We start from the raw sequence: 24,148 nt of genomic DNA on the forward strand, positions 1-24,148 counted from the left end.
TCACAATCCACAGTCTCATTTTCTGCTATTTGAGCTCCCCACAATCTGCTCAGTTCTGCTTTCACCCTTCTCTAGTTTATCCTCCAAATACCCTTTTAAGACCATTTCTCTTCCTCATTTCTACTCTCTGCTGAACTGATCATATCAATCTTGAAGAGTGCCCATGCACTACTTGAATCCTTTCTGCAGATTTCTGATTGCTCATCAATTCCTGGTTCTCTCTCTTGATTACTAGATGCATCACATCCCTCCTGGATTACTCACCTTTCCCAGACTCAGCCTTAAAAGGCAGATTTCCATTTGATCACAGACCCACACCCCACTAAGCCTCAAATTTTCTTGCCTTCCAAGCTAGATCACGAAAATACCAACAGGATCAGTGCCTGAACAGTAACTTTGTTGTTTACACAGAGACACTGGCAATTTCCTGCAGCTGATGGCTCGAGTTTTCAAACAACTGCTGCTGCCTCCACAACAGAGGGGAAGTGAGAGACGTACGGAGCTGCTTTGGATGCGAGTCACCAGCAAGGACTGCTCTCCCTCTTCCCAAGAGATGTCCAGCTTGGAGGTCTATAAACCCCACCGTCTGCTGCTCAGCATGCACAGCCAGCAAAGTGCTCTGCAGAGCAGCCACAGGGAGAATCTCCATCCTGGACTTCACAGGAAATGAAAAAAAATTAATTGGGAATCCCTTCCCTACACTCTCTGTTTTGCACGAGCTGCCAAATGAATAAAGAACAGCTTGGATCCACATCATCAATTTGTTATATAACAATTTATTCTAACCATAATTCTGTACGATTGATTTTAATTCCTTTAACGGAAGAAATTACAGCTTCGGGAAATAAAATCATACACCTTTAATTAATTAAACCATTTTACATCAACACTATCGTTCATATATAAACAATGTTCATCTCTGGACAGTTATTGCCATGCCTAGAAAATTATTTCCCATCAAGGAAAAGCACCATGAAGGACAGCACAAAGACAAAAATGAAAATTTGTCCACTTCAATTGGTTTGCTATCAATCAGCAATAATTGATAATACTACTACTAATATATTAATAATGGACTCCACACCTTCAGCAGGAAAGCCAGGTGCAACTATCAGTATATCCCCCATACTCACTTTCTCCCACAGTCATTATTTTCCTTATAAGGAAATTATCTGCTATGTATTTACCTGTTCTAATCAACTTACCTCTTGAAAATAATTAGCAGTGCCCCTGATTACCCAATCACACCTCACAATCCTGGAGATTTTGATCACTTAACTGGATTAATTCAGGAGGCTCCAGGAAGTGTATTTTAACATCCTCCAGTAATGGTTACTGACTGTTGAAAACCATTGCCATAAAGCAAAATGTAGTTAAATTTGCAATCTTTTTTCCTAGCTTTGAATATGATGCTGGATGTATTGAAGGAAGGAATTCAATGTAGTGCAGGTGAGAGTATTAAGCAGTGTGGAGGTATTTATCTGCTAATACCATAGAGTAAACAAACCTGAAACTGGATCTGAGTTGTCTTATACTGAAAACAAAAATTTTTTAAAAACAAAAAATGCAGAAATTTTTAAAACAAAAAATGCAAAACACTCATACTTAAATAGAAAAATATTTTTTCTTTATTACGAAACCAGAAATCCTGCTTCTTTACAACTTCTTGGGCAAAGATTTTATGTACTCCTAGAAGGAGTATTTCTTAGTTCCATGTGTTTCATGCCAAAAATTACTTCTAGAAATAATCAGTAAGCAGCAGTAGAGACAGATTTCAAATGTCTGCCATTGAAAGGACCTCTAACTTCGCACAATTATCACCCAAGGTACTTACAAGCACATTTATTTGCAGAGTTGGGCCACACAGCCATGGTGGGTTTTTGTTTGTTCCGAAATGCTTCTTCAACTCTGGCTTCTGTTTTCCGTACAGTGGAACCATGAGGATTTACCTGTTCTGCTGGCACTGATAAGCCTGCATGCAAAAGACAACCATACCTATTTAAATAAACCAAGCTGCAGGAATCTACTGAATCAAAGAAAAAACTTGGGACACCGTACTGCAATAGGAATTAGCCAGACATTCAAAATAAAGATTTGAATCAAGAATATTTGGTTTCTGCTGACAAAACAGCTTAGTGGTTGCATGGTCTTAAACTGTCAGCTCTGATGGATTAGAAAAATGTGACTGTCTCTCACAATCTCTGGGTACCCAAAGATTGACCGTTCAATTCGTATTTCCTCTACAAGCAAATTCTTACTGACCATTTCAATCTTACCTTATTTTAAACAGATAGTTTTAAAATAAGTGGCAATTCACAATGGCATTGTATGCCATATCAAAAAGAGTATCTGAGTAAGAACCTTGTATTGTCACTGTGATCTATGTAATGTAAAATGGATCCATTTCAGAGTCAATAGGAGCTCTTCAATTAAGAAAATGCAATTCTGCTTTTAGCGAAAAGTGTTCTTTGCTTCCTGTAATATAACTTCACCTCATAGCTTCTACTGTTTCATAGTTTTTTTAATTAAATTCTAAAAAAGCAAATTTTCATATTGGTAAAGCACATTTTAAACACATAAATGAATATCTGAAGTTTTGTATTTGTGAACCAGAATTTCTTATCCATCCACTAAAATTGTCTTCAAAATGTTATACCACGTCTCCAATAGAAACCAGAACCAAGTGATCAAGAGCTGATAAGAAGCTCCAAAACTGATGGATGCAGAAATTAAAAGATTCACACAGACTCTCTCATTTCACAATTAATAACTGGAACACAGGTTTCCAGGTACTATTATAAAAATTTTGAACAGCATATCAAACATATTTCATTACTCCAAACAACTATCACTTCTACCCTTTACTGGTCTGCACAACTACCTGCAAATTCCAGTAGTCTAGGATGTATAGTTCTTAATTTAACAACTTAAAACCTTCTGTCATTAGGCTTAACATCTTTCAACAATGGCATCTCATTTCAGTAACAGAGGAACAAGGAATTCTAGTTTGACTTCTACATACTGATTTTATTGCACAGTTTATGTGCAGTACTTTTGAGACTGGACAACAGTCAGAGTATTAAATAAAAATGGCAGAGGCATAACAAAAAAAAAAAAAAAAAAAAAAAAAAAAAAAAAAAAAAAAAAAACAAACACACACACACACAAAAAAACCTACCACAACACCAGCACAACCGCTCACCAGGAAATATGTGGGGAAAAAAACCCAACAAAACATGTAGAAAATACCTTCCATTTTAACAGTTACATAAGACTGCTATGTAACTTGCTAACAAAATTGTGAAGAAAATGGATCTGGAGCATTTTAGCTTTTTTCATCCTTTGCTCAAACTGCTCTTAAACAGTGTACATGTCAAAGTCTGTGATGCACTGTGATTGTCCTGATTTGCTGTCTTGCTGAGGATGTTCTTTAGAGCAAAATTAGAATAATGGCAGAACTGATCAGGATTCACATCTCTTCCATCCATTACAATGACCAGTGCCAAGAATACACTCCTGAAGTGTGACCACCCAGGTGTTCTGCACCACCACAATCTTTGACACAACTCCTGATCCCTTGTGCTTGCCTTCCAGCGTGAGGCTTCCTCAGACCTCAAGAGCTTGATATATTTTCCTGTGTTCATAAACAATTAATCTAACACAGCTTCTTCCATGCATTCCAAGTCTTTTGGACTTGCTTTGGTTAGCATTCCTTGCTAACCCAATCAGTGATCTTAGCCTTGCACATCCTACAGCTGGATCAACTGCAGAGCTCAGTTGTCACTGAAACCACCAAGTGTGGTCCAGAAGCACAAGCATCTCCAAGTGTCACCTGCAGGTACCTGTGACACTGTAACAGTTTCCATACCAATGTACTGCATCCACTTTGAATCCTGCCCATTCTTGTCTGTGAGTTATTTTGTCCCACAAACTGGTGCTGCTCATGTACCTGTGCCTCAAGACTCTCTTACCAGCATCTCATAACAGTGGTACCTGCTTTTTCTGATTTAACAAGTTAATTGCATGATACCATCAGCCTTAATTATGACTTAAGACACTGCCCTTCTCTCAACAGAGTCTGCAGGCTTTGTCCCCAGAAATATCTATTACTGGGCCGCTGCCACAAAAAGGAGGGCAAGCACTCCAGTTCTTGCAAACTTGCAAGAAAGGACTACAAGCCATAGAGTCATTCTCTGTAACAAAGAGCCCTTACAAACATTTACTTTAACCTTGGAAGCAATAACCTTTAATGGTCATGGGGACTTGGAAAATTAACTGAGCACAGCTCACAGCATGACACTGCCGTCAGAATTGTGAATATTCTTGTAGTTCTAACAGAAAAGTACAGAGGAGAAATGAAGGCATTATATTAGCTCTGTTTTACAGCCACAGCGAATTACAATTGGTTCATTTATCCACAATTCAAGACACACATTGGAAGCTTGCACAAAATTAGACAAAAACACGCATGACTGAATAGGAAAATACAAAGAATTGTATCTGTTTTAACCTGAAGAAGAGAAAGCCTATAGATACTTGCATAGTTCAAAGAAATTATTAATAAAGGGTCTTCAATCTACCAACAGAAGTACTTCAAGAATCAGCAGCTGAAAGTAAGACCAGCCAATTCAACCTAGAAATCAAATAATGGAGCTTTATACCTAAGCAGGAAACAACTTGCCAAGGTAAAGATGGAATTATTGAAATCAGTAATCCCTAAATCAGCATGAAATTCTGTTCTAATGTTATAGTTCAGTGATTTTCAACCTTTTTCAACTTTCAAAACTTTAAAACTTTTGAAGGTAGACTTTTTTATGTAAACAAAGCACTGTTGCCACACCAGGAATATGTCTGGACATTTGATAACTTTCCCTGGTCACTTTAGAAGCTGTACACAGACTTGCAAGGGTTGTTTCCTAATCAAAAAAATCAAAACATTATCTCCAAAGCTACACTTGTACACATGCCAAGGTGAACTAAAAATCCAGTTTAAAGGCTGTTCTCCCTTATCATAATTCTTATTATACCATATTACAGGCATTTTCAGAACACAGCTCTGGTTCCACCACATCCACACTAGAAGTCAATACAGCAACCCTAAGACATTTACTTCTTCACCAGGTTCTACAGAACTGTCTGTAATAGTAGGCAATGCATCCTTCCTCTGGAAAGCATGATGGTGTCTTATTAGTTCAGCTCACAGAACAGGAAAAAGTAGAGGGGTTTCAAGCTAAGTCACTCTTTAACCTGCACTGTCTGAATCTGACATGCATCTTTATTTCATATTAAATTTAAATTTTTGTATGGAGATCTGTGAATTCTATCCCATATTTGTACAGAAGCTTTTCTTGTCCCTGGTCAGGCCGAATTCCCCCAGGGCTTTAGCTTTCCTAACTTGATCCCTGGCTGCTCAGTTTCTCTGTAATTTTTCCAGGCTACCTTTCTCTGTTTCCACACTCTGGAGTCCTCCCTTTCGTGTTTAAGTTTATCCACGATCAACTTTTTTATCCATGCAAGGCCTCCTGATGTGTTTACCTAACTTCTTCTTTGTTGGGAAACATCACTCCTGAGTTTGGAGGAGGCAATCCAGCTGTCCTGGGCCCCTCTTCCCTCCAGAGCTTTTTCCCATGGAACTTTACCAAGTAGATCCCTGAACAGGCTGAAACCTGCTTTCCTGAAGTCCAAGGTACTGAACTTTGCTGTGCACCCTTCTTGCTGCCCTAAGGATCTCTAACCCCTCCACTTCACGGTCAGTGCAGCCCCGAGATTCACTTGCTGCTCTTGAGATTCACTTTCCCCATCATCCCCTCCTTGCTGGTGATAAAGTCCAGTACAGCATCTCTTCTTGGTGGCTCCTCTATCAATTGGAGAAGGAAGTTGTCCTCTACTCATTCTAGAAACCTCCTGAATTGCCTCTGCTGTGTGTTGTCCCTTCAATATATACCGGGGTGGCTGAAGCCCCTCACAAGGTCCAGGGCTTGTGAACATGAGCCCACTCCTATCTGTCTATGGAGGGTCTCCGTATGTGTTGTGTTATGATAACTGAAGTTAAACATACCTCTTTTTCTTCTTGCTTCCTTGATTTCTTCACACATCTTATTAAATTCTGGATCCAGTTCAGCAGCAATGATAGCATGGGCAGTGTCCTTCAAAGTACACGCTCTATGTCTAATTATTTTATCTAGAAAACAGGACAGCACACTTTTTATCACAATTTTAAAAATTCCTCAGCATTTCTGTGTTGGTTTGTATTGTATAGTACAACACTGATATAAACAGAAGTAACTGGGAAAAATTACTGATGTATGAAAATGCAGATGAATCAATACCACAGCACACTCAAAAATCACAACCCAGCTATTGAAGAGATATGGGCATTTTCAGAAGTATAAATTGTTACTTTAATCCATGGCGGTGTCTACAAACAAATGCAAACAGTGAATGATGAACACACCCAAATCAACTTGCCATAAGATGTAGCCAGTTTCGATAGGCAGATCTGCAAAGTATAATGGAGTGCAGTGCAAAGAGTCCCAAAGTAACAGAATTGTCCAGGGATTAATCTACCCACTGGGCTCTAGGAATATTCACAGTTATACTGCCTGCAAAGTCACATGGACATCATCTGCATCTGTGAGGTAGACCTCACTTATGTTCCTTCCCTGTTGTTTTTTCTTTAACCTGAAATTATTGCTTAATTATTATTTAACGACTGATCAAAAGTGTGCTAAAACACATTATTTTATTCCTTACACTGAATAGCTGTTTCTCATTTTAATTCATTTAAAAAAACTGGCAAGACACAAGCCTCAAGTGTGCTACATTTTCAGGCCTATTTGGGGAAGAGGAAAAAACTGCCCATGCTGGAAGCCTAAAAGCAACTCAGGAAAAAACAGATCAGTTCCCCTACCTTTGAAACACACAAAACAAATTACTCCACCACTGAAATCTGAAAAGCAGTATTAACTTAATAATTAAGCCCATACGCGGAGAAAATTGACATCTAAAATGTAGCTTTTCAATGAAACCTACAATACTCATTGTTTGACTTGAGAACAAACATATTTAATTTGTAAATCCATCCATTCTGAATTACTTTTTTCAGCTGTTGCAGGTACTTCAACAGTAACCATCAGCATTAATGTCTAGAGCATAATCTACAACCAGCAGATTTAATGTTTTAATAATCTTTAAAGACAACAATTAAGGATATCATGAAGTGTTTATTTTGCAATATTTGTAATTCTAGAAACAACAGATTTGACAGCTGGAAAAACTGCTGAGTGAAAGAGACTATCCAGTATCCAGACCAAAAGAGCCCAATATTTTCTGGAGAAAACTACTGTCCATTAAATCTACTCAAAGTCAGAAGATTTTGCCCACATATTTGTGAAGCACTTTGTTTTGTGATCACAAAAAACCCCACATGGCATTCATTCCAGTTGTAATTTTGAGATATTAAAATTCAAAGTTTTGCTCAGATAATAAAGTTTATGAAGCCTTTGCAAAGGAGGAAGGGAGGGGAGAGAAATAAAAAGGAACCAAATTGGCGTGTTTGACTGAAGCACTACCTTCCTCTAATCCTGTGCTGGGCAAGACATTCCCCCAGACAGTGCTTCACGTCCAACATACAATGTTTATGATGTTCCCATGCCTTCAAGAACATCTCCCCGTCAAACAATGGAGCAAGAAAACCCCAACCTGTCTTACTGCAGAACCTGTCTGAAATTTTATAGCAAAGTACCAGGACAAAAAATCCCCAAGCAGACAGTTTTTGATATCCAAACCGCAGCTAAAATCAGCCAGTCTGGTCCTCCCTTTGCTTCTCCAACTTAACAACAGGACAAAAGTAGGTACAGTATGAGTCTTCTGCAAATTCAAGCATGAAGCAGAGGCAAGCATATATGTCCAGCTTTAAAGAATGTGAACATGTATAGGTTAATATTCATTTAATGAACACATCTGAATGTATGGAATGCTTCCTGTGAACAGTCATAATGTGCTGTTTCAGCCCAAGAAATCCTGCATGCCAGAAGAGCAATACATGTTTTGTGGTTAACAGCAGAGGACAGAACAATTTTTCATTACTTTCTATCTAAAACTGAGCCTAGAAAGAGCCAGATTAATTTCTCCCAGCTCAGTTCTGACAGCAAGGAATATCCCTGAACAGGTGCTCTTCAGATACACTCTGAATGCCAAGTGCCCATCAAGGGCTTTAATTAGTTCACATCAACTGCACATTAGAAATCCTCAAAGTGTGTTATCAAGAAGAGAAAATAAAATTGACTTTTTTATTTGAAAGAAAATAGTGTATCATAAACTGAAGAAATAGTTAATCTTCTACAAATATGAACCGGGTTCAAAAGACGAAGTGAAACAAGGCTGACCAGACTAAACTCTATCTAGTCTACACATGAGACACTAGCAAAATGCCTAAGAAAACAAAAATTTGAGAAGAAAAATACAGAAAAATCAGGCTTTAGCCTGCTGAAGCAATTTCACAAGCTTTCATGAAAAACTTTTTAACACATTGGACTAAATTTGTAGATAGAACCTGATCTCCAAGTACCACATATATTAATTAAAACTCTACACTAAAAGGGTGCTTTGTGTTGATGCTTTATTGATGACTTTTGAAGCTGCCAGCTGAAAAGGCTTTCTTTTGGCAATGTGCACTGTAAGACAGCCCTAGCAAAGAGCACACAAGATGTTCTTTCCATAGGTTGGAGCATGAACAGCTTTTACATGCATTTCAGTGTACAAATTCCTTTTTAATTGAAAGCATCCCATCAGACAATACTATCTAATCTCTCCTAATCAGCTGCAACTGACTTCCTCGCCTGGTGATTTATCCTGTTTTATTTCTATCCCCAAATACGTAGATTTTAATTTCTGTGGATGAATTCATGTTTTAAGCTAACATGGAAATACAGCAGACCACTGCCAGATTGTGTGAGGATTCTCTACAGAGCTCTCCAGATTACAGCGGGGTTTTGTTCCATATACAAAATCCAGATATCGAAAAGGAGCTATCTAATTTGAAAGGGAACTACAAAACATAATTCATTAGAAAACGGCTCTGAATGCTGCAGTTTTCCTGCTCCTCTAATGTCCCCCAGTGCACTCCATGCCTTAGAATACTAAAAGCACAGACCCTTAGGACTTGTTTATCCTAATTAGCACAAAGCATGCAGCTTATCTAAATGCCTGAATAGAAACAGAATATGAGATCAAGAACCAGGCTTTCAGGTCTACGTGGGCCAAAATGAAGTAGGTTCTTACCTCCAGGATCTTTGTCTGGATTGTACTCCAATGCATTGCTGCAGATAAGGTCAATGTCTGTTAGAAAATCCTTGGCTGTTAAGTAGTTGTGTTTATCAATTTTGGTTATTACCGTTGATAGGTCCATTGGCTCCTTGATAACCTCAAGGTAATCTGAAACCTATAAACAAACAGCACACAGAAATGACACAGGACCATATGCATTCATATTGAACAGTGACAATCACATCTTTATACTTGGATTCATTCCATTCATTCCATGCTTAGCTCTAAGACATTAACTAAACATTTTGATTTCTACGCAAATTTATGCTAAAAATGGAAGTTTTAGCAGGCTAAAAACACAGGACTTCCAAATCTGCTTTTCCTTCAGCAGCTCACCAATTTATCCTTCAAAATTAATTAAACAGTATATTTGAAGCATCACACTTAAATGTAAATGTATTTTTCATTTTAGACTGATTTAGTTGCAGATTTTTATGGTGCTATAACAATGTTATGGACTAAAAAGGCAAAACCCATCAGCCTAACTTGAAGCCCTAGGAAAAATTAGGGAACCCCTATTTTGTTCACTTTGTAGGTAAAGTTCTCATTAAACTTAACAGCCGAATTACCAGCTTTTAAATACCTTCTATTAAATAGTTTCTTCAATCACTTGTTAAACAAAGAAAAGTCAGGTTTTATTGACTGCAGATGTTAGATTGGCTGTACAGAAGGACAATCTAAAGAAAAAGCCTTGTGTCACAGTTTACTATGAGCTTAGATTGTAACTGAGATTCAGCAACCAGTGGTGTGCACTAAAAAGAGTTTAACATAATTCATGATACCATAAGGGTCTCAGACTTAACAGTCAAATGCATCAGCACAGATGCTGTAACGAAGTTCACCCCAAAAAATTTATGAATTTGTTATTTACTTCACAGAAAAAAAACCAGTATTTCAGTGTGATTTAGAGCAGACATCTAAAAACACTGAAGGCAGCCTCTAAAACAGTACTGCATTTTTTTCTTTTGAAATTGTCCACATATGATGGTCACTGCCAAAGCACTTAAGAGTTAAATACATATTCAGATCAAGCTATAATGGCTCTGTAAGATTTTTTTTTTTTTAATTTAGTGCCTGCAGACATACATTACAACATAAATTAACATTAATGGATTACTTCAGTGGACAGCAATGTCACCTAATTCCTTAAATACAGACACTGAAATTTATATTGACAAATTACAATGGCAAAAATTCTCTTTTTGTCTCCCTTTGTGGAAACATGATAATATGTGGTTCAGGGATTGGAAAGCTAAGCCACAGGCTTCCTTTTCTTGTTAGCACAGCATCAGAAAATCTTCACTGAAAGCTGTAAATATTGCTGCTGATTTAGTCAAGAAAATCCTTGACTTAGCACACAGCAGCATCCTCTGCAATGCAAGCAGGAGTGAAATAAACCTAACATATTTTCTAAGGAAGTTGATCAGACAAGCTGTTGTAGAAATAGAAAGGCTATTCCTGTGCTTAAATGCAGCAGGTGGGACGAAAAGAATTACATTTGATTTTTAGTGCTGTGATATATTAGCAGGGTTCTGGCAAGTCTTCAAATAAAAAATTCACATTTTTATTCCCTTCATCTACAAAACATGGACAGTTACTTGATCTTTCTCTATGTGCCCACATTCACGTAAGTTTAGACCACAAATTCTTGATAGAAAGGAACTACCTTCACTACAAGTATGAACAGTTTCTAGAATAATGGACCTCCCTGTTTCACAAGAAAAATCAAACCAAGTTACTGCTCAGACCATGCTCACACTGTAGGTTGCCACATTAAACAGCTCACCAGGCTTTCAAAAACAGTCAGCTGTGGAACAGCTCAAGACAAGAATGCATCAGCCCCTAAAAGATGCATGTTCCATCCTACAAGGAATTTACACTCCAAATCTGCTTTTTACAATGCTGGTCTTCTGATGTCCCATATTCATCTTTTAATGTCTTCCAAAAGAGATGCTCTCTCTTCAGAAGCAATTAGGGATATTTTTTCAGTTAGTAAGCCTGCAAAGCTTGCAGGGGGCCAGCATCTGATCTCAAAGTCAGACTAAATACCATCCTACTCATACAGCAGAACCTGAAAACAGATTTGCAGATCGAACTGTCTCATCAGTTAGGTGTGTACAGTCCATAATCGACCAGTTAATGCCTTATAATGTGCTACCATCTGTGATTAATGGCATCCACAAGCATTACTGCCGAAATTATGCCACAATACTATTAATGCTGAATGCATTACAGAACACAGATGACTTTCCCAATATTATCATGTTTATGATTACAATGCTGTAAAAGCTTTTATTAAAGAATTATATTTGTGGTTTCAAGTATTTCAGAAGCACTGGCAAGGACAGGAGTGTTGGCATTTTAAAATGCTCATTTCATTTATAAAATGAACAGGAATGCACAAGGTTTTTCCAAGGGTCACTGGCAATAGAACATGTTCCAAATTCTTGCATCACGGACGATGAGGCTACGACTGCACCACCAGCTAAAAATCAGTATCTTAGATCAGACAGATCATGGATCAAACATCTATTTTTCTAATTAGTTAAACCATTCCCTTTTTTTAATTTGCATTCTTCTTGTAATATTTTCAACTTCATTGTTTGCACATTACTGAAACAAGACCTCTTCAATATCCACCGGTTTGCTGAAGATGTTAAAGCGTTTGTCTGTGGCCAGCCTCTTGGTGACATCCCTGAGAAACAAGCGCAGCTCCCGCAGGGTGTTCTCCTCCTGGTCCTCCATCCGCTGCTTCTCCGCTTCCGACAGCTCCCGGGCAGGACACGGCAGTGCAAGAGGAAGAACTTCCAGGGCACGAAGAGCTAGGGAAAAGAACAAGAAATCAGACAGTGGGAACGTTAACAGTACGGTGGCTCTCTGTATGTGTTTAATATGCATCGTGGATCTAACTAACGCTGCATGCTTGACCCCACAGCTCTTCAACAACTGTTAACTGTAACCATGAAATTTATTCTGGGCACTGATTAATGCTGTCACATGGTAATTAAACTAACTGTTAATTACCCACACCTTTTTAAAAGGGAAAGTAACATAAAATAAAACATTAGGATCAAATTATTATTGGTTTTACTGTAATTTAGTTTACCAGCCTGTTTCCTCCTTGGTGGGGGCATTGCTGCCTCATCAAGAATTAAGCCTTTGAAAAATCGCAATCTGTCTTCTTCACTTGGTCTTTGAATATAAAAAACCTCTTCATACTGGATTCTGAAAATACATTTCAGCTAAAAAGAAAAAAAAAGAAAAATGAGCCCCCACTGAAAAAGACATGAACAATGACCATACTGAAATACTAGTCACAAACTTTTCAAAATCAGCCACAGTACAGGAGATAGTAAACTCTACCTAAAGCTGTGTTCACAGCAAAGGGAAAATAAACACTTGTAATTCTCACTGAATTTTTTATAGTAATGAAACTTGCGGCATCCCATGATCCTAACAATAGCCAACCCTGCAGTAAAAGGAGGGTCAAAGGGCAGGAGGAAAAAAAATTCACAGAAAATGTTATGGAGAAACAGGAACCCTCCCCCTATCCAAAGCCTCAGAAAATGTAAAGCTCAAGGTCAGGCCTTTAGACTAAATCTGCATTTAATTATAATGGAGTCATCTGTCAAAAAGAACAATTGACAAAATGAGCAATTTTGTGTTCTCAGTAGAGTAGCATGGAGCTTATGAAAATCAGTAATACAGACATACATCCCGCATTAAGGAAAATTACCAACATTCAATTATTACATTTTCTGTTTGTTATATTTTAAATTAAGTTAGAAAGCCTCTACAAAACAAAATTATTTTACACAATTAAAACATTCAGAAGAGCACAGAACCCCCTACCAATGCCTCCTTCCATGATAAACTTACCTCTTCAGGCAAATCACTAAACATGGACTCAGAGGTAGACAGTAGAAATATAGGTGAGAAAGATGGTATATCTTGCAGCAAAGTTAGGAAAGTAGCTCTCACAGTTTCACTGACAGCTTCCCACCAGTCACCAATATGAGGCATGTAAACTATACTTGGTACTGTTCTTCGAGCTTCACGAAAGATCTAATTAAAAATAAACAGCCATATTTCAACTAAAGAACTAATTGTTACCATCAGTGGTGAGTAACAAAGTCCTTGCACATTAGAGAATGATTCACGTTTGTGGTATTTTATACACAAATGTTCCAGCAGAATAGAATTATCTAAAGACTTTCTAAACAAGTGTTTATGACGCTTAGCTACAGCATTCAATTTTTTAATGTCAATGTGCCAGGGAGACTACAAAGCACCTACTTTGTTCTAAAAATATGTATGTTTTAAAAACTTGCTATGACTGAACAATCAAGATGAAAATTAAACTGTTTTGCAATTCATGCAATATTCCCCACAAGCTATTTGGAAATGTAAAACACTTAAAACTAAGCAAATTAACCTAGAACCACAGCACACCAATCCACACAAAAGTGAATAAAATGAACATCAGACACTGAATAAGTTAAGATTAAACTTACTTAGCACTAGGTATGTGATGAAGGGGCAGGTTAAAAATGTAATTACATTCACTAGTCACTAGAGATTTCCATCACCCTCTAGAGACCTCTTTATTTTAAACAGAAAATAGAAGAAGCCTACAAAAACCTGGACTTTAAGTTACAATCCAGCTGGCTGCCTTTACATTGCTGAAAGCAGAATTACATAATTGACTCATCACAAGGGAATCCGAAGTATCACCTGTGCACAAGACTCCTCAGGCGTTTTGGCACTGACTGAGTAAAGAGCTGGCAGGTCGAGCCTGTGTACGGAGAATTTTTCCAGGGTGTGCAATAGTGCTGGAGCAAGGTGCGACGTCTGACCTGAACCTCGTTCCCCGGAGAGCAGTAATCTCGGCCTGTAAGAGGTTGGCTGGTGATAAGCTGACCTGCAACACAACAGTTACACCAGTCAATTAACATACCAGTGTTATCAATGGATGGATATATAGGAGTATTCTAGGATCCGTAAGACTTTCAGTGATGGGTAATTGCTTCCTACAACAGCCTAAAAATATCAACTAACCTGACTATTCCTCAATACTACTGCAGTGCCAGTAACTCAAGATTTCTCTTATCTTTGGTTTCACAACCATTAAATCCAAACTCATCTCCTTGAAGCTATGCCTATATTAAATTCATTACAATTTTCATTACAACCAGTTTATTTAAAACTAATTCCTTGATCATATAAAAAGACTTTTTGAACAACCAGTAATGACAGCAATCATCCTAGCTCAGTCCTAACTATTAACATATCTCTTCAGTAGCCTCAGGAACCCCAGGTCAATCCTTTCAAGTGCTGCCCAAGATTTTCAAGAAACAATGAACATGTCAATAGTTTACTTATTTTAAAAAAAGGACCTGAAGTAGGGTTGAATAACACCACTATGCATTGTGTATTTTAGCCTGTTTGTACACTTGTAATCAGTAGACTTCTGGACAGAAGGGAGACTTCAAAGAAAAACTGCAAAGGTAAACTTGTTCTTTGGGTTTTTGTTGTTGTTGCTGTTAAGAAACTGCAAGTAGTCCATAGAAGGTGTTTTGGGATTTTGTGTTTGTTTCTTTCTCTTGGGTGTTCTTGCCCAATTTTATGGACAAATGATACACAAAGAAAAAAGCATTAAGTTTTCCCATTCAAAGTCTTTTCCACTTACAGAAAACTGATTATAAAACAAGAAGGTGTCGAATTAATTTGCATTTTCTCTCATTAAGGCATTTCTATCTGCCCATCAGCAAACTCAGGCAGTGGAACAAGACTTGCAGGTATTACTTCATGTTAAGTATTTTGGGACAGCAATGAACACTGCTGACCTTTGGCTTTCAGTTCTGGCGGTGGTGTTACACACACAGGTAACAATCAAAAATACTCAGAAAACAGACAGAGAGGCTTACATCCTTTGCAAAAATAAACACAGTCTTGAGATTCTTTTATTTAAAGACACACATCCATACAAATATATACTGTTGTTATGGGTTCGGCTTCCCCCTTCCAACCTCACAACAAAAGCTTCAATGTGGCATTGGAATACTTAACTATGTCCCTCCAACTGTTTGAACTTTCATCCTTATTTTATAGCTTAGATATCCATAAATTTTGTCCTGGCATTATTATTTAGCATAAAAATTTTAGCAGTTTTCCACAAGATGGCTCTACTAAACAGTGCCACTAATGAACAGTTTTTCTAACTTCTTTTCCATCAAACTCCCTGCAGAAACTACCACATAAAGTAGTCTAAAACTCTTCTTAACATAAAACCAAGAAATGTTAATTATTGTTAATTACTGTAGCCAGTCCAATTTACACGGGAAACACTCATCCAAATTTCATGCATATTTTCTAAATTCCTGTTCTCCTGAAACTTTCCATGAAAAACAAGGAAAAAGGCACATTAGAAATGCTGAATACAATCATTATACACGATGCTTGCAAACAGCTGCATACACCGAAGCTCAACCTTACTTTGGACCAAGAAAAGCACACAACCCCTCCAAAATATTCCTACATACACCTCTTCTCAGTTCTTAATTTTTGAAATCCAAGTAGTTTGTTGAAATTGAAAATTGCTGTTAGCATCTTTACTCCTAATCTACATTTGCCTATTGAAAAACATTTCTGATTCCAGTGTGGAGGATGTGGCCTTTCCCAAAAACACTCCCACATCTAAAATTCTCCTTCTGTGCACTTACATGTTTCCATTACAGAACACCATGCCCATCCCAAAGCAAAAGAACAACTTTCTTAGCTCTCCTGATGTAAGACTCTCCTGGGTTTATCTATCTAATTATATGCATTCCAAGAAACACTCACATTGTAAAATGAAGGTAGGGTTTATGTATAGCAGCTGATGACTGTTTCTTTGGTGATCCTGAGTGACAGCTCGTCTCAAAAATTGATGAAGCATTCTCATCTTCACTATCATCTAATATTAGGCTTGGTACATCTGTTCCAAGAGATGTATTAATTAGAACTTTATCACTTCCAAGTACAAGTACAACAAACAAGACAAGATATTACAATTTTCTTTGTGTCAATTATAATAAATCTTCAAATGGAGAAGAAATTAGTTAAAACTAAGTATCAGCCTTCAGAATAGTAAGTACTTACAACTTCAAAAAACTAAACAAATTAAATACTGTGGAAGTCTAAACATAATCACAATTTATTTTTTTAAACAATCAAGCTAAACAACTCCTCAAATACAAAAAAGTTTAACTTGTTATGAAATGCTTCCTTTGGGGTTATTTCACAGCTAGAGGTGTTTTCAAGGATGAAGCGATAAAATCTGTCATTCCTCAGACTACATAAAATTTTATAATTATTTATTTATTCCAAGTGTCCAAATTCTCACAGGTACACTTCTTCCAAAATTATTCTCAGCATGACTACCTAGACTATGTATGTTTATGAAGAATTGTTTTCCACCTTCTGATAATCTGCTGAAGAATATAGAACTACTTTTTATCCAAATCAGTTCAATGCATTCCATATTCACATACTATATCTCGACCTATTTTAATTCCTTTGCTAATATAGTAGCACAATGAACTGAAGCACTTTCTACACAGACCTTGAAAAACAAAAAGCTCAAAGACTGATTGTATTCACAAGACACACTGCAGAGACAAACAACTGCAAAATTACTAATACGGCACTAAAACAGAACAACCAGGTAACAGCTGAAAATCAGTAAATTAGCTCCCAGAGCTGCAACGAGATTAAGAGTTACCTGGTGTGATTTGATAATAAGGAAAGAACTGCTGCAAGATCTTAATTTGCCCCAGAAAAGGAGCTGAGTTGCTTTTGCCCTATGCAAGGCCACTCGTTCTCATTTCCTTAGGGAAGGAAATCTGCAATGATGGCATGAAACTGGCCACAGCCACTCAGCTGTAAGCAGGAACATGCAAGGCCAGCTCTGCTGAGCAAGAAAATCCTCTGCAATGGATGGGCAGCATTCCTGAGAGCAGCCCAGAGTCACTGTAGCTCATTGCTGCTCAGGACAACCACCAGACATCCCAACAGCAGCTCAAGTTGGCCACAGCCACTTAAGAAAAGGGGTTGCTGTGAAATGAAAAGTGTGAAATACAGAGAGATCCAAGTGTTATGCCCAAATACCCAATCCACTGCATGACTTGTTGGATTTACATGAGGCAATGGCACAGGTCCTGCCACACTGATCAGATGATCACCACGGGACAAAGGAATTGCCTTCAAGGTAGTGTTAAGTGTCAGATGGAGATCCCATCTAAGCCACAGGAAAAACTGTCCCAGGGTCCCAGGAAAAATTATTGAGAAAAGGTTCCCTTAGCTGGCTGTGTGATCTAAGAAACTGAATTTAGGGTAGGCTGGGCAGGAACGATATTCTGCTGCCATGAGATGAGGATGTGCCACAACTCTTGTCAAGCTGTGATGCAGTCACACACCTGACAATCATTCTTCGGAGCAAAGATGAAAAAGGCTTACAGACCCCAAGCAGTGGCCAAAAGCCAATCCAGAGCAAGAAAATATGGCACAGAAGCTGCTGGATATTTAGCTAAAGCTAAGGATGGAGACCTCCAAATCAACTGGACATAGGCCTTCTATCTCTGGGCTCACTAAAACAGACAGTCTCTAAAACAGACAGAATTTCCAGTATACCAAATGTAGGCATAGGTAAGTCCTATGGTCACCCACTGGACTCAGCTTTCTCTCCCTAAAATACAGCATTATTTTAAAAGGCAGCCCATCTTTTGATCCCAAGCATCAGGTCTCTGTGACATTCTCTGCTCCAGCATCTGACTTGCTGAATTACAAGGAGGAGGAATTTCTAGTGAAATGCAGAAAACCTGATGTGCAGATTGTAAGCATACCTGTAAGCATGTTCTGTATACTTGACTTTGAATTCAAAGAAATTTGAAGCTCTATTGTATAATCTATATTTATGTAAAATCATTGTACCTGAAAGTATATTTTTCTGGTTTTAACAAAGATTAAAGCTCATTATTCAATATTTTCTTGAATTTAAGGGGTAAGAAAAAACTAAAGAAAATATTAAAAGCAAAATCAGTTCATGCACCTTCAAAATCAACTATCTACAAACATTTAAAATACCCATAGTAGCAAAATATCTAGTAAAATACTATTTAAAATACTATTTAAATCAACTTAAGCTTCCAAACTCAATTTGTTAGTAGTAATGAGCAATAAAAAATAGGAACGTAAAAAATATAACCAAAGAAAATATTCTGAACTTAAATCAATTCTTCAAAAAGAATGACAATTGGGTGCTACTAACAGGTTATAGAGACTTAAGCATCATAAATAATTTTCAATTGATGGAGCCCAATAGGATCTAACTGCAGCCACAAACCATCTCATTTCCCCCTACCCACCACCACATGCTTCCAGGACCCATCTCTGGCCAACTCCAACACTTGTTAAAACCTCCAGCTATCCCACAGTCAGCAGAAAACATAAATACATCATTTTTGGATGAGTTTCCTGGCTAAAACGGTTTAACAAAGGACCTGAAGTACTCAAGCAAGTGGAAAGGATGGAGCAAAAATGCACAGCTGGGCTGAACTGCAGCAGCCAGCACAAGGATCAGCTTAAGCTGCCTGGGGTGCAGGCTGAAATCATGCTCTGGAACAGGAACAAGAGGAAAGTCACGGCTGTCAGAGATTTGCTTTATGACTGGGATGTCTTCAAGTTAATCACACACAACCCCAAGTACTATTTACAGAGCTGGGGGATGAGAATGATCCCAGATAGGAACAGGAGACTGCATCAGAATAAACAAATCTCAAACCCAAGGTATCTTGTTCAACATTTAACTTCCAAGAAATGACCAGGGTAACTATTAAAGTACGTCTCAGAGAAGAGCTGGGTAGAAAAACCACAGAACCTATTGACTCTTTGCCAGTCAAAACAGTCAGTCACAGTCCTTCTTATTCCCTGCTTCCTTGGTGCAGGCACATGCTCCCATTGAAGCAGGTTTCTGGCATTCACTGACCCCTTAGTGAGCTGATTTTACTCACTCACTTGGCAAAAAAGTTAACTTGACAAAACAGCAAATAGTTCTCCACTTGCTCAGCTGACAGAATCAGATTGGAGGATCAGGAGTGGACCAGGACAGTTCAAGGAAAGGGAAGCCTCAGGACTTTCCTCTTAATCAGCACATGACCATTACACAGGCTCAGGTATGTACCTCAGCCAAACACCTGCTGAGCTGTGAGCCCCCCAAAGCTTCTGCACCACCAGCAGGCAAAGGACTTGGGATAGCTAGCCATTGTTGAAGACAAGAGCACCAATTTCAGGTCCCATTACACTCAGCAACATTGTCTGACTTTTTTTTGTTGTTCTGACCTTTAATTACGCCCCATTATTTCTTGTATTTAAATTGTAAATTACCTGTGAGTTCTTTTTATAGACGGCCCTCACACCTATGGGACCTCGCTCTGTATAGGTCAGGTCATTAGATTCTACAACAACGTGGAATCAGCAAAAATAATTATGCAACATCCACGCAAACAGTATCGACATTCTAACACTGAAGGGAACACGCACCAGACCTAAGGCTAGGCAGAGAAGCTGAAATATTTGCAAACTGAAACAGCATTCGCAAAGAAACCCAACCCGCATACCTTCGCTTTTGTCACCCTGGCTGAACTCAGCGTGAGGGAACACTTTGTGCAAGACCTCGAGGAGCTTGGTGAAGGTCCGTTCCAAGAGCGGGCGGATGACGGGGGACAGCGCGTGGCCCGAGGACGTCACGGCGCGCTGCGAGGCTGGCACGATGTTCTGCATGGCGTGGTAGAAATCCTGCGCGCTGAGAACGACCGAGGACACGTCCAGCTGGAGCTTCTGACTGCTCATGTAGATCTGCGGATAGCGGCGTCTCAGGGCAATCAAGGCGGCCTCAGTGCAAAGTGCTTTTATGTCGGCTCCACAGTACCCTGGTGCACACAGAAACACAAACACCTTCCATGAAACAGCACCGCGGGGCCACACCTGGCTCAGACATGCATCCAGCTAAAAACAAATCAGGAATACTTAACCTCCAAGGTCCTCAAAGCATGCGCCAAAAGGTATCAGGTCATAATCTGATGACAGTGTTGTATATCAAGAAATAAGACGTTTTTATAAGATACACTAAGAAATTAATTCCACATGGAGATTTAAATTATCTACATTTCCACTACATCATTTGATATATAGTGTATTTTCAGTCCTGGGTTATAAGTCTGTTATTGCTTTTTCTTTTCCCTTGATGTTGTCTAACATATGTGGGCAATTTTAACAGGCTAGTACCTCTCCTCCTTTTTTCCTTTAATACCTCCACATGAACATATTCTTTAATAGCAAAGTAATTTTGTTACACTGAACATCACCAACTTTAAACTTTTGCGGTCTGAGAAAATGAGCAGTATAAAGAAAAATGTTGGATGAGTAGAATATGGAAGAGATGGAATCTCTTGTTAAAAAAAAAGCACACTCTGAATTCTTGGAAAAATGTTAAGTTCTACTATGAAGAAAAATGTTTCAGACTTCTAAGAGTTCCATAACTTTACTAATATAACCAAAGGTAGAAATTAAAATGCATTAAAATTTTAATTTAGCCTATCTTCATAAGTATCTACAGGTGGCTACCTATAATTGCTTAATCATCATTAGTGAAAAACATAGATCTGATAATTATGAAATACAGAGATACTTAATACCCCTGAGTCTTTTGCAGAGGTTTGGGGGTTTTCCCCAGAGCTAGGAATTAGATTTCAAGTTTTTCCATCTCTCTCAGCAAGAGACATTAATATGCCTCTGTATTTTGAGACACCATTAGCTCCATCTTTCCAAAACTGTAAAACAGTATTCCAGTGAGAAAAGTCATTTAGAGAATTAAAGTCACTATAGGAAAATGTGTTGCACTGAGGTAGTGCCATATAAAAGTCCATGGGTTTGTAATAAAGTGTTTATAGAAGGTAATTAATCAATTCTTTAGTTAAAACTATTCTCATTCAACTGTTTTTTTACCAGACTTTCTCCTCCTCCCCAGGTCTTACATTACTTGCATTTCTTCTACTCTATTTTTATATTAAGACCAAGGAGGGCAGGTTTATATTGGGTATTAGGAAGAAATTCTTTACAATAAGGCACTTGAACTGGCTGTCCAGAGAGGCTGTGTGTGCCCCATCCTTGGAAGTGTCCAAGGCCAGGCTGGAAGCAGCTCTGAGCAACCTGGGATAGTGGAAGGTGACCCTGCCCATGGCAGGGAGTTGGAATGAGATGAGTTTTAAGGTGCCTTCCAACCCAAAACATTCTATGATTCCATGATTGGTCTTTTTGCACCACCAAGTCACAAAATTTAGGCCTGCCTTGCTTCTCTCTCTTTAGCCTCTGATGTTCTTTCAGTGCTCCTGACAGGTATATTTTTACAAGATCCATAGAGCAATAAGAAACAAAGCTGATTCCATACACAGTGGTTAAAAATAAAAAAAAGGAAGCAATTAATATGGAAGACTGTAGACACTTTTCCATCTTCATCTTTCAGATATATTAATTCGGGGGATAATAATAAAAGATACCCACTTATCAGCTATTTGATGACAAATTGGATGAGACTTCAAACTGCACCTTTCTTATATATACTTGAAAATAATTTTAAAAAAACAAACAAGCAAACAGATAGGCAATCACCAGATGATTGCAATTCCTGCAATTTTTAAACCAAGCTTTTCCATTTTATAAAAAAGGTCAGTAGTTACAATTGTGTAAATCTGGTAATCCACGACATGACTGTTACCTAAAACATATGTAGCAATTGACATTTGCAAGCTACCTTGAAATAAATACACATTATATTTGAAATATGTTCAGATATATCCACTATAAAATCAATAGACAACTAATTGTTTTCAGCACTAAAGTTACGTTGTTTAGGATTTAACTTTAATTTAACATGAAATCAAAACTATGTAGGTACACTCCAACCACATGAAACTATTAAACAGCAGCTAAAGGTGCATCAGAGAAACCAGAACAGGATTCTAAATTTTGCATGGTTTTTTAGGTATCAGGTATCACATTCCCATTTAAATTGGTCCTCTTCTCATCCAAAATCCACGCTAGATTAAACAAAAAATGAGTGAGGGAAGCACTGAACCAAATCTTAAATCAAAGATGTGCTGAAGATATGCAGCACCCTGAATGCCTGTCACTTTAGAAGCTAGTTTAGTATTTTTGTGAAAAGATTCAACATCTCAGGAGCTAGATCCTTCCCAACTTTTCTATTAACAAATGCTGTAACATCGCTTTCTAACAGTCATTTTAATCACCGCTTGTGCATCTCCAAAGAATTTCAAAATTAGGAAATAATAGCCTGCAGCCTATTTTTAAAATTAAATTCTCAGGTGATCAGATACACAATTAGTCTCCAATTCTACCTCTCATTTCTCCAGAGCAATTACATTTGAAGACTAATAATTGGTGTCTCTTTTTGAGGGACTCTCTTGTGCATACTGTACATCCATTTCAGTGACAAGAAAACTGCAAAAATCCTGTACCTTGTGAAACATTAAAGAGCTTTTTATTGCTAAGAAGCTAACGTACACTGATTAAACAGAAGAAAAACATGAGTGAAGTATTGTCAAAACAAAATAAAATGTATCACATCAACAGTAAATAACCTGATGCAGTTTTTAACCAAATTGACACTGTAATAAAAACTCAGGGTTCAGTGCATTTGCTTCTATTTTTGAAGCATCTCAGGAAAGATGTTCAGTTTGCCAGGCAGAATGCACTGGCACGGTTTAACTTAGATCAAAATGAGAATTCCTGTCAAGTAGCCCATTTTCTTCTACCCAGTACCACCAGACTCTGCTGAACATTTCTGAAGTACATCTTTCAAAAAGCAGGGCGAACAAGTGAATTCCTATGTAGGTTTCCAAAGAATATACTTTGATCACCAGAATTTTGCAGCCATATCTACTGGGCAGAAATTGTGTCCTCTTTGAAGTTTCTTCTGCCTAAAACCCACCCTAAAATCCCACAACAAAGTGCTACTGAACGGGCCGAAGCATTTAGGTGAACAATTTTGATAATTTTGACCACTTCTTCTACTTTACGTTGTGCAACTTCCTACAAAACTCCCAAAATGACTGCAGGGAAAGAGGTAGCAAACAACTCAGCATGATGACAGAGATGAAAAATAACTACTAGGCTTATTTTAAAGAATTGTGAAAAACAGGAATGCTAATGCCAAAATCTCCCCTACCATCATTATTACATGAGAATGGGAAAGAAAAATCTGACATGGTATCATTTTGCCACAAAACACTCCTGCAATAATAAGCACAGATTATTTTTAACAAGAATCTTCAGCATAATAATTTGTTTCTTTATAATTCTATTTAACAACATTATTTAAATACCCCTTACTACACTGTAAAAAGATTCATCTGCAAAATGCCAGATGGAGGAATTCACACTTCTTCAGTTGCTAGTATGTTTTCTTTCCTGCAAGACTCAGTTCCTAGGTAAATCTCTCTACCTACAGAAAGTTAGCATTCCAAACAAGAGAATAAGCACAAGAGATAAGAAAGGATTTATAAACTGTGACCCATCTCCAGTAAAGAGAAAAAACATAGTAATAATGTGTCTTTACTGAAAGTACTAACAAGACAGAAGTGTGTGGTCTTCTGAGCAAGGCTGTGCTCTCCTCAAGCTGCTTCACTTCATCTCTCACACACTGCAGTCATGAGGCCATTCAGGGAAGTGGAGTCTTTAACTCTCACATACACAGAAATCCACTAAA

The 24,148-nt window shown here is 38.0% G+C and overlaps 1 protein-coding gene across 6 annotated transcripts in view; it reads right to left on the reverse strand.

The window, feature by feature from the left end:
• ATAD2B (ATPase family AAA domain containing 2B) overlaps nucleotides 1-24,148 on the reverse strand; it is a 74,460-nt gene that overhangs the window by 17,716 nt on the left and 32,596 nt on the right. For 4 of the 6 annotated variants that reach the window (XM_040058631.2, XM_040058627.2, XM_040058632.2 and 1 more), the window contains exons 16-24: nucleotides 19,983-20,294; nucleotides 16,171-16,303; nucleotides 14,062-14,248; nucleotides 13,207-13,392; nucleotides 12,434-12,569; nucleotides 11,953-12,149; nucleotides 9,283-9,442; nucleotides 6,059-6,181; nucleotides 1,835-1,972 (exon numbers count right to left, since the gene is read on the reverse strand). In XM_040058631.2, the coding sequence (XP_039914565.1) occupies nucleotides 1,835-1,972; nucleotides 6,059-6,181; nucleotides 9,283-9,442; nucleotides 11,953-12,149; nucleotides 12,434-12,569; nucleotides 13,207-13,392; nucleotides 14,062-14,248; nucleotides 16,171-16,303; nucleotides 19,983-20,294 (1,572 nt within the window). The remainder of the gene's footprint in view (nucleotides 1-1,834; nucleotides 1,973-6,058; nucleotides 6,182-9,282; nucleotides 9,443-11,952; nucleotides 12,150-12,433; nucleotides 12,570-13,206; nucleotides 13,393-14,061; nucleotides 14,249-16,170; nucleotides 16,304-19,982; nucleotides 20,295-24,148) is intronic. The other 2 variants (XM_040058633.2, XM_040058630.2) reach the window with 1 other exon arrangement.

Source organism: Hirundo rustica, chromosome 3 (genome assembly GCF_015227805.2).
Source record: "Hirundo rustica isolate bHirRus1 chromosome 3, bHirRus1.pri.v3, whole genome shotgun sequence".
Classification (NCBI taxonomy): Eukaryota; Metazoa; Chordata; class Aves; order Passeriformes; family Hirundinidae; genus Hirundo; species Hirundo rustica.